The sequence below is a fragment of the Pholis gunnellus genome (assembly GCF_910591455.1).
Source record: "Pholis gunnellus genome assembly, chromosome: 13".
Taxonomy (NCBI): Eukaryota; Metazoa; Chordata; class Actinopteri; order Perciformes; family Pholidae; genus Pholis; species Pholis gunnellus.
The window spans coordinates 15,655,709-15,666,137 of record NC_136540.1 but is presented as its reverse complement, the minus strand read 5'-3'; the positions used below and the strand labels follow the sequence as shown (position 1 = coordinate 15,666,137).

At 42.1% G+C, this 10,429-nt stretch overlaps 2 protein-coding genes across 5 annotated transcripts in view; both read right to left on the bottom strand.

Moving 5' to 3' along the window:
* Positions 1–1,701, bottom strand: part of gab3 (GRB2 associated binding protein 3) — a gene marked incomplete at its 5' end in the record, with an annotated part of 11,532 nt that extends 9,831 nt beyond the window's left edge. For 3 of the 4 annotated variants that reach the window (XM_079172121.1, XM_079172122.1, XM_079172124.1), the window contains one exon: positions 1,486–1,662. In XM_079172121.1, coding sequence (XP_079028247.1) covers positions 1,486–1,662 — 177 coding nt within the window. Of the gene's footprint in view, positions 1–1,485 lie in introns of all 4 variants that reach the window. The other variant, XM_079172123.1, reaches the window with a different exon arrangement.
* A 4,807-nt stretch (positions 1,702–6,508) lies between these two features.
* On the bottom strand, positions 6,509–10,093 carry LOC306705227 (CD5 antigen-like; the record flags this gene model as incomplete). Its single annotated transcript, XM_079171932.1, has 7 exons — positions 6,509–6,607; positions 6,708–6,790; positions 7,936–7,963; positions 8,072–8,265; positions 8,573–8,857; positions 8,950–9,264; positions 9,808–10,093. Coding segments are annotated over 7 exons (1,290 nt in total), but the record flags the coding sequence as incomplete, so codon positions are not given.
* Positions 10,094–10,429: the final 336 nt, after the last annotated feature.

Genomic DNA, 10,429 nt, shown 5'->3' with positions numbered 1-10,429 from the left:
TTAATCCACAGGAGGACCGTGAAGTGGACCTTGAGTTCAGATGTTTTTCATAGCACACATCTTCGCTAAAAGCACAGGTCTGTTCTATTCAAGACTCATGACAGAGTGACAGCGAGGCAGAATGAACAACACCAGGACCCTGAAACTGAAGCCGCTAAATGGAATTCATCCATCATTGATTTGATTATTTCCACCTTTGCTTTTCCTGCTGTGACTTGTCAAAATGTTTTCAGAGAAAAGGGCCTTTGCATTTAAAAAAACAACTATATCCATTCTCAAAAGTCTTGAAATGATGTTTGTATACAGCATCTAATTAATAAGATTTGCAATATTTTCTTTCAATATTTTCCTTTTCCTGTGTGACCTTGAGGAATGGACTTTATATTAAAGAAAACAGTGACGTAGGGCCTTTAGAATAAAATACATGTCCTCAAAGGTGACAGTTTGTCTCTTGTGAGTAAGGACCAACTTCACCACAGTCAGGTGAAATGAAGGGTTGTGGATGCTTCTGTTTCTACACAAGGTGGAAGCTGCAGACAAATTAAGCAACCAAACAAGTCCCCTTTGGGAACATCAACAAGACACTCTACGTCGTTTTCTTTAAAGTTCTTAATGCTGTGTGAAGATTTTCATTTCACATTAGGATGCCACAGAGCAGCAGCGTACGTTTGCCCCGTGATAATTTGATAGCATGCGCTCGACATTTGAATACTGAGTCAGATAGTGTGCCTGCCCAGACAACAGTCTGAAAAACACGTATTTACTTCGTTCTCTGGTATCTACAGGATTTGCATAGTGTGCTAAAACAAGTTTCTATTTACCGCCCCGAGACCCCATCAATGCACACCTCCCACCCACCCGGCCCTGCTCTGGTGTTGACAAATTGCCCTCCTCCTCCTCCTCCTCCTCCTCCATTGGCACAGAGGAAGTGCAAACAGCCGTCATAAAGCTGGACTATTTCTGCTTGTCACCTAAGTCTGTCTGACTGACATTACTTCCCATGTTTCACAATGCACACGCTCATCACACAAACACACATACACAGAGTGGCCAGCCCAGCATTATCACATGACCCCCCCCCCCCCCCCCCCCCCCCCCAACCACAAAACACTGCTGTCCGTGTAAGCAACTACATATACTTGTTGTAGGAGTCATTTCCATGTTGCCTGAAGTACATCTGCAGTCTGTGACATATTGCTATTGTTGTTGTTGTAACTATGAAGTGCATCCACAAGCCAGAACACGAGAGCAAGGCAGCATTGTAGAAACGAGGAAGAAGATGTAAAAGGAGAGAGGATTAAAGCTCAGTTCAACAAACGCATACAAACCCACAGTATGTTTCTAAATCATCATTACACACCGTAACACACACACACGCACACACATATACACACACACACACAAGACAAGGCTCGGCAGCACAACCTGGCATTTCTACTGCTGGCAGAGGACATAAACAAGTGTCCGGTGTGTACTCCTACTTACAAATCTCTTTAATTTCTTCTCTGGAGGGGATTTAATGAGCCAGCCGGTGCAGACCACATCCCCAGCACTCATCTTGACTGCAGAGCGCGTCGTCCTCACGGTGGTTGCTGCTCCTGCTGCTGCTCCTGCTGCTGCTGCTGCTGCTGCTGCTGTGAAACTGAGAGCACTGCGAAGCATATCCTGTGTTCTGGTATTCAGCCTAGCCACTCCAAAAGGAGGAAGTCGAAAAATTGATCACACTGACAGAGAGAGAGAGGGGGGGGGGGGGGGGGGGGAAGCATTATGTGTTGGTTTTCCTCATGTGCTCTGAGCAAGTGGATGGAGCTGTTGGCTATAATATGACACGTGAAGCGGTTTGACAGGTTTAAGGATTGGGTTGTAATGATTCCTGAGTCACATGCTGTTAAAAGACCTTATTATCTTTAATAAACGTGCCGCCGATTCCATTTTGCTGTTATCATGTTGTTCGTTTGTTTGTTTGTCCAGTGAGGTTCCTGAGCTCTAGACACCGGAAAACAGAAGTGGGTTTTAACAGCAGGTAACTGATTCCTACATCAACCTGCTGCACTTCTTCATTGCTCAATGATAAACTAATGAGGGCTAACTTGAATAGGAGCTTTCAGGGAGAAAGTTAATACGGTGAATTTAAAGATGAATGCACCAAATTTAGAAAGTAACTTGATCTCATGTTGGATTCACACTTTACTGAGGAACATGGTACCCCGAGGCTTTCTCTCGGGGTGTCTGGCTCAGTAACGGCATCTATGAGGAGCTGTATGGCCTTTCAGCTGCCACCTCTTCCTCTGATCAATATGTGGAATCCATTATGGATCATGATTCTATAACGTCATGTCGAAACAGCTTTGAAAGAGGGTTCTGTCATGTAGTCGAGGCCGACGACGCTTGTCATTGAGTTTCATGGTAATCGTATGAACTGTTTAATTTAGTTTAGTTCCAGTTTAGAGGAAATGACTGGCTACTATTGCATTATTTTCTCAGAAACTTGCTGGGAGATTTTTCCAGTTAATTATAGCAAAAATGACAACTGTTACTTCCCAGTGAGTTATGTCATTAAATGACTGTGATATAGCAGCATGTTGCTGTAGAAACACTGCACTGAACTGTAACTGTACGGTAAAAAGTCCATCAGATGACTGTGATGTAGCAGCAGCATGTGCTGTTCTACAAATACAGTAAAAGCAATGCAACTCAGTATTAATTGTATATTTACACTTACAATATCATTGTAAAATACTGTAAAGTTAACTTTTTCACCCTCTGTTCACCCATCACTAACCTAAAACATTGACAAAAGTTTGAATTCACATAGATGCAAAAACAAAATCTAATTCAGGTGTTTATTTTGCAGTCTGTTACACATAAATGCATCATTCATTTAGTTGATTAATAGCATCCAGCATTTAACTACAATGAAGGCTGAATATCAGCAGACAACACAGTTAGAGGAAAGTGATATTAATCACATTTAGTCCTTTTCTCCATTTGCTCTTGTCACTCTTTCAACTCCTGTTATATAAGTATGCATATATCAATATTTGAAATGAACTTAATAATACGTTTCGTTGATACAGTCTGATTTGTGCTGCCCCCGAGTGGCCCAAGAATGAATTCTCGCAGGTTTCAAATCTGCTGAATTTACAATTTGTTGGTATAATTTACGGAATTGTCGGTATGAGCGATCTTTGAACGGAGAAAGTTACATAATATGTGACAGAAAGACAGCCATTCATTGTTCATCATACTCACCATGAGGTTCACTGGGCATGCAGTGACACCGCGCCCACAACTGCCACTTTTCACCAAGACTTCTTTTTAATTGTCCAGCAGACACTCAGCAATAACACAACAACAGCTCCTGTGACGTGTATCAACAGTTACACGGTAATCGCACGCACGTGAAGTGACAATCCACACGTCACGGCTGCGGCCGCGCCCCCTCCAGATCCAACGTTGCTCAGTGTTTACGTCTCCCACGCGTCTCTAGCACCTCCCTGCATGTGAGTGCACGTGCGTGTGTCTGTGTGTGTGTGCGCGCGCGCGTGGCTCTCCCAGTCTGCACACGTGCCTCTCGTCAGTTTCAAGTCCTCCTCCAACCCAGTCTCTTTACACATGGTCACTGTTTCAGCTCCCGTGGTATAATTCCGGTTCTTCTGGATCAACTGCCTGCTTCGCCTCCACCGAGCAGCCTGAGCCTCTTGGAGCCTGGTCTGGACTCCACCACGGTTGGTTCCTTGGTTCCTTAAATACACCTTCTTACCTTCACCAACTCCTAGTCTGTGTCCTGCGTTTGGGTCCAGCTGTATCACACCACAACAATATCTGTTTTGTTGACTTTGTTTTGTCCTTTTTTTCTCAACACTTTCCACACAAACACCACATTGAATACATTGAATCCGAATACACTCAAAGTTTGTCAGATGTGTAGATAGATAGATGGACTTTATTGACCTCAAATTGGGAAATTATTGTTACAGCAGCAGGTTATCCACAGCAACAGTAGATATACAGTTATAAGTCAACACTACCCTATACATATACACAACTAGAATATAGTTAAAGGATCACATACTATATACATTAGACAAAAGTATGCAAATGTGTTGCATCTTTTCTTTTATTTTGAATTCAACCAGATGAGGTAGCGTGGGAATGAAACATCTCAAGAATTTAGAGGCAAATCTTCAAGGCTCAATCGATCCTGTGAGGTCAACCGGATTATTAAGTGTAGCATCATGTAAGCAGTCAGAGAGTACACACAGTATTTACAGTAGAGGCAGTATTGACCTCAGCATGCAATTGTAACCTGATGCAACAACTTTATAAATGTATTTAAAAAAAGAACACAGACACACATTAGGACGACAACTTGGAGCCCGCAGACATAATTGTCCACTACAAGATGTGCACTCTACATGCACTGACAGGAAGACGTCTCCTGAAAAAGAAACTCTGATGTGTAATAAATGCGGGGTGCTTACATTCTAATTTGTGGTGCTGTATACTTGTATTTGTTTTTTAATGTATTTTATTTCAACGTAAAATAAACTGTATTTTGGGGATTAGTGGTCTCTCTGTCCATTTTGAGTCGATCAGTGTTGGAGTCTGTCTGGGCCAGTAGGGGGCAGTCGTGGAGCGTTTGAACTCAGTGAACGTCCTCTGGGGGTTATGAGGGTTTATTAGGCTACTATGTGTCATAACTTATTAATTGCCACCAGTGGTGGAATGTAACTAAGTACAAAACAAAGAATGAATACTTTTACTTTTGATACTTTAACTCAACTGTGCTGATATTACTCACATGTTTTCACTTGTTGTGGAGTATTTGCTGCTTTAATTTAAGTAAAACTAAATACTGAAGGATTGAGTGTTCCTTCATGTGTTGAGAAAATATTCACATTTCTTAAGATAAATAAACTATTTCATAGTAAAATACTGACAGGGGCCATTTTTTGCAGCATGAGTACTTTTACTTTTGATACTTTTAAGTAAATTGTGCTGATAATACTTACACATGTTTACTTAAGGTTGCGTTCAGGGACAGTGGGGAAAACCTGTACTGGTCCACAAAGGAGGCTTTCCCTCTGTTAGTATCAGAGCTGAACATGTTACATGTGTAGCACCCCAACACTCCACAGAGGAGACCTAAGTTACCTTTAAACTGGAATGATGTGTTCAGTATCCTAAGGTCTACCACGAAGGTTTAAATGTATTTTACCCTCTTAAAGTACTTTGTTAAAGTAGTACTACATGTATCTGTGCAGTACAAGTATGTGTGTTTAGTTTTACGTAAGGGTTCATATTTTATTCAGATTGTTTGATTAGTTCGGATATTTTGTATTCAATTCCTTTAATACAAAAGTAATTAAAATATTTAAATACAGGAATAAGAAGTTCTTATGAAATGAGAAAAATCATTATCTTTATCAAATAAATTGAAAACCCTCATTTAGAAAATTAACACTTATGAAATAAGCAAAACACAATTATTAATAAAAATAATCTTTAGTCGTAAAAATAATAAAAATCCGTAATTATATAATATTGTAAAATCTTAATGAAGAAGGAAATTTCGTTAATTACAAAATAAAGCGAAACGCTCATGATTTAAGCAAAATACTTTATTAAATTTGTTTTTATTCCTTAATTACAAAACTAAGTCAATTTATGAAGTACAACAATTTGTAAAATTCTTATGAAATGAGAAAAATCCGTAACTATGAAAAAATGTAAATACCTTGATTGCAACATTAATGAACAACAATAAGCGACATTCTAATGAAATAAGTAAAATCCTTAATGACAAAACTAAGCAAAATGCAAATGATTTAAGTAAATTATAAAAAAACAAGCAAAATCCTTAATTACAAAATGAACTACAATGATTAAGAACAATGAGCAAAATAGTAAAAACTTCTGAATCTGAAATAAATTAGTTTTTAGGGGCTGATCACAGCGGGACGTTGTTCATATTTATATTATTCTGATTATCTTTTAGATAAATGTTGCTCACTACAATAAAAGGGTCATGTGAACCACAAGGAGCGCTAAAGTGAAGTCATGAAGCTCATTATATGTTTTAGAGGACAAACAGCAACAGATTGTCAACATTGAGTATCATTCTACAGAATGTAGAAGATAGAAGTCAATGTTTCATGTTTATTCTAATATCTCACATTAACATTGTTCCTCATAGTCTGTGGTTCCTGCTTGGACTCTGGTAAACCTGCTCTCAAGTCTAGTTTTAAATGAAACTTTATATCTGTGAGGTGTTTATAAAGATTCATGTCTTCAGCAGGAACCAATGGGCTTGGAGCTGAGAGCCACAGACAGGAAGTCAGACCGTGTGGAGAGACCAACACATTGTTGAGAGTAAGACAGACAGGCTATAATAAAGTGATATCATGTTCAGCCTTAAGGTTTAAGGGAACATGCGTATCAAAGGGAGCTGATGGTGGTTGTGTGGTAGAAATCATCTGGATGTGAGATGAGCTCCTTGGAGGAGCTACTCTGCTCCTTCTTCTTCTTCAGCTGCAGGAACACCCAGGTTATAACGATCCAGCTCAGTGTTCTTCTGTCTGCACGGCATCCGCCCCCTGTTGGCCTGCAGAGACATGACAGCACAGTCCTGTCTTCAGTTCACTAAACACAGAGTCAGAGCTTCATTTCAGTGGCTGGTCTAAACAACAGACGTGTGTCAGTACCTTACAGTAGACGTAAAGGGCAACGTTCACCAACAGCAGAGCCAGCGGCAGGACGACCGCTTTGATGATCAGAGGTGTTGGATCTGAACAAACACATGGACAGTCATCATCACACAACATCATGAGTCCAACAGCTCCCATTGACCCTGAAATCTACAATCACTGACACGTATTACTCTTTATGTTTACTTCCTGTTCACGGTTTGAACCACAGACGTTATAGAAGAAGTGGACGTAGTCGTCAAGACGTCACTCATTGGTCTGTGGACTGTGACCGTCGCCATCTTGTTTTATTTACAACCAGTGAACAGGAAGTGACCATATCTGGACTGAGGAGGAGTGACGTAGAGACGCTGTATACATCTCTGGTAGAGACCTGTCAATCACTGTATAGCCCCGCCCCTAAAGCATCCCCTGCTTTATGGTCTGTTTGACTCTAAATGGACCATCATTTACTAAATGAACATCATGCTGTATTGAAGAAGACTTGACACTAGAGATTGAGACCAAAAACTCATGTTTACTGAGATAATAAATCAAGAGAGAGGTAGAGTCATTTTCTCATAGAACCAGAGGAGTCGCCCCCTGGTGGACATTAGAGAGAATGCAGCTTTAACACATGAAGCTTTGACTTCTCTGTTCAGTACCAGATGTAGCTGCCTGGAACAATCGAGGTCGTTCTTAAAAGAGACCAACATGATGGTAGAAACAGGAAGCAACAAGTGACTTCAGTTAAAAACTGTTTCCATGAACTCGAGGGTCTAAAGACAGACGGTGTCACTTTTCATACAGAGTTTAAAGTCTTCAGCAGTAAATGTTCAGTTTTAGAGCCAGTCAGAACGAAGGTTTGTGTTTTTGTTACATTGTTACATTTTATCTGGTTACTTTTGGTTTCATGTTACAATGATATCATCACTGTAAGGCTAAGAGGTGTTATGACTGATGTGGTGGCAGTGGAGCTTTGTGATTGGTCACGTCAGAAGGTGCTTCTGTTCTCAGAGAGCCAGAGTTATCCTGGTAACCAAACCTGCTCTGTCCTACAGTAGATTGTTAGCTGTTGCCTTTTATAGACTGTGTTTAGGTTTGGTTTCTATATGACATGTGTAACACAATGACAGGAGTCACAGAGTCATTCCAGAAACAACAACATGGACTCTGTGGTCAGCTGATCATCTTCAGTCAGTTTGGACCAATCATCTTCAAACCTGCATGTAAACAGTCAGCTTACCTAAGACAGTGATGGAGAGCAGACGGCTCTCAGAGGAGAAGGTATGATTAAAAAGATAGAGGTGATAAACACAGCTGTAGCTTCCTTGGTGGGCGGGCTCTGCAGCAGGAAACAGGAAGTGGGCAGAGTGATTGACAGCTGGCTGGGTGTAGTTGTGTGCTGAGTTGGAGGAGGTGAAGGTGAGCTGGAAGGAGCCTCCTGGGTACTGTGGCTGGATGGAGCAGCAGATGGTGAAGGTGGAGCGCCTGAGCACCGGAGCCCCCTGCTGCTGGGCCTCGGAGACCCCGTACATTGAGGAGGACACAGTGATGATTGGCTGAAGCAGCAGGTCTGTAAACACAGAGAGAGATGATGACAGCTCACATTTACCCTCCATTGAACAAGATGAATCCTGAATAATGACGTGATGTCACAGGCAGACAGACAGACAGACAGGTGTGTCCTCTCAGGTGGAGCTCAGCAGTCTATGGAGGTTTGAAGCTTCCAGGAACAAGCCCACCTCTCTACACTTCAGGATGTCGTTGTCCTGGATAACTTTACAATTCAGTCCAATGGAAACCCACTGACTGTCACTGTGACAGAGGAAGGAACATACTGGAAACATTGCTGTCAGAGATGATGTCATTGATGGGCTTACCTGAGCAGGTGAGATCCACGATGTAGAAAACGAAATATGATCTTAAACAATCCCTCAGAGCAGATCCAGACTGAAGACAGCTAGGGTAGATCATCCACACAGATCTCTCTGAGGACTCCACTCTCCGTCTGTTAGAAACAGCAGAGCCACAGTCCAGATCTCTACAGGCAACAGCTGCTGTCTTCAGGCTCCAGCCATAGTGATTTACTGGTCTCCAGTCTCCTTGATGTTTCACCTCCAGTGTTCCTGCACAGCGACTGTCTCCTCCCACCAACCTGACAGGTTCTGAACAGAAACAAGAGAGTCGTCAGTAAAGAACAAAGTGAGTTTCAGTAGAACAGAAATGAACCAGATCAACGCTGCAGCTCCTCTTCTACCTGAGCAGGTGAGTCCAACAGCTTTGCCAGGTGAGCAGGTGTTTCTATCTGAGCCTGAGCTTCTACAGTGCAGGAGAGCAGACTCATTGCCTCCACACTGGAACTCTTTGGTCCACATTGGAGCCTCCACTTCTCCATAGAGCGCCCCCTGGAGGACTGAAGGAGCCCCACAGCCAAGCTCCCTACAGACCACCTCTGCATCCTGCTGGTCAAAGTCATCTTCACACACTGAGGACCACCACTGGTTAGACTGGTTAGACTTCACCTCCAGTCTGCCTGAGCACAGACTAGTCCCATCCACCAGCCTGACTGAGTCTGGAGAGATGATAGAAGATGAAAGAGAGAGATAAAAGACACCAGACGCTAAATAACATTCTGTTTTATTTTTGTTAGAACATCAGTGACCCAGAATATAAATGTGTTGATAAAATGATCCCTAACATCTAAAAGAGATGGGGCTGGACTCTCTCCTTAAGGAGTGTGCAGGGTGAAGGACGGTGTGGAGATACTGACGAGTCCTCGGCTGAGCTGAGCTGCTCTAAGTTGTGTCCAGTAGGTCATTGGTGCCTGTTATGGTGTAAACCAAAGAAGCTGCTGGTGTAAACCAGTGAATAAGAAAGCTGTGGAGCTGAAGGAGGAGTCCCTTCAGGCTGGTTGGTGGTCGGCCCAGAGGACTCCTGAAGCAGCAGACATGGAGGTTTCATATATAAAGATATCTTGGTGCATTCAGCACCTGATTTACTGAGGCAGCAGCTCATCAGACAAGTCTGCTGCCATTCTAGCTGCTGCATGTGTGTGTCCACCTGGATACATTACTGTCAGAGATGATGTCACTGATGATGTCACTGATGGGCTTACCTGAGCAGGTGAGATCCACGATGGAGGAAGAATATGATGTTACACAATCCTTCAGAGCAGATCCAGACTGAACACAGTCAGAGGTGATCCTCCACACAGGTCTCTCTGAGGACTCCTCTCTCTCTCTGGTAGAAACAGCAGAGCCACAGTCCAGCTCTCTACAGGCAACAGCTGCTGTCTTCAGGCTCCAGCCAGAGTGATATACTGGTCTCCATTCTCCTTGATGTTTCACCTCCAGTGTTCCTGCACAGCGACTGTCTCCTTCCACCAACCTGACATGTTCTGAACAGAAACAAGAGAGTCGTCAGTAAAGAAATGAATTTAATTAATAAAATATAAACTAACACATGAATGCTGGTTATGCTTCGCTGGCTCTTTATTTCTGTTTTCTTTCTCTATTTACCTGTTGATGTGTGATTTCCTTCAGCCTGGAGTCCTGGAGAAATAGACACACATTTGTTGTTTAAAGTAAATATAATAGAAATATATTTGCAATTTACATCAAAAACGTATTGTGATATTGTTACATTAATATTCAGACAGTTGAACCTGCATTAAAAAACAAAACTGTGTTTAGACGTCTCCTTCTGTTTCAGCCAATCACAGAAGAGGAGATTAAAGG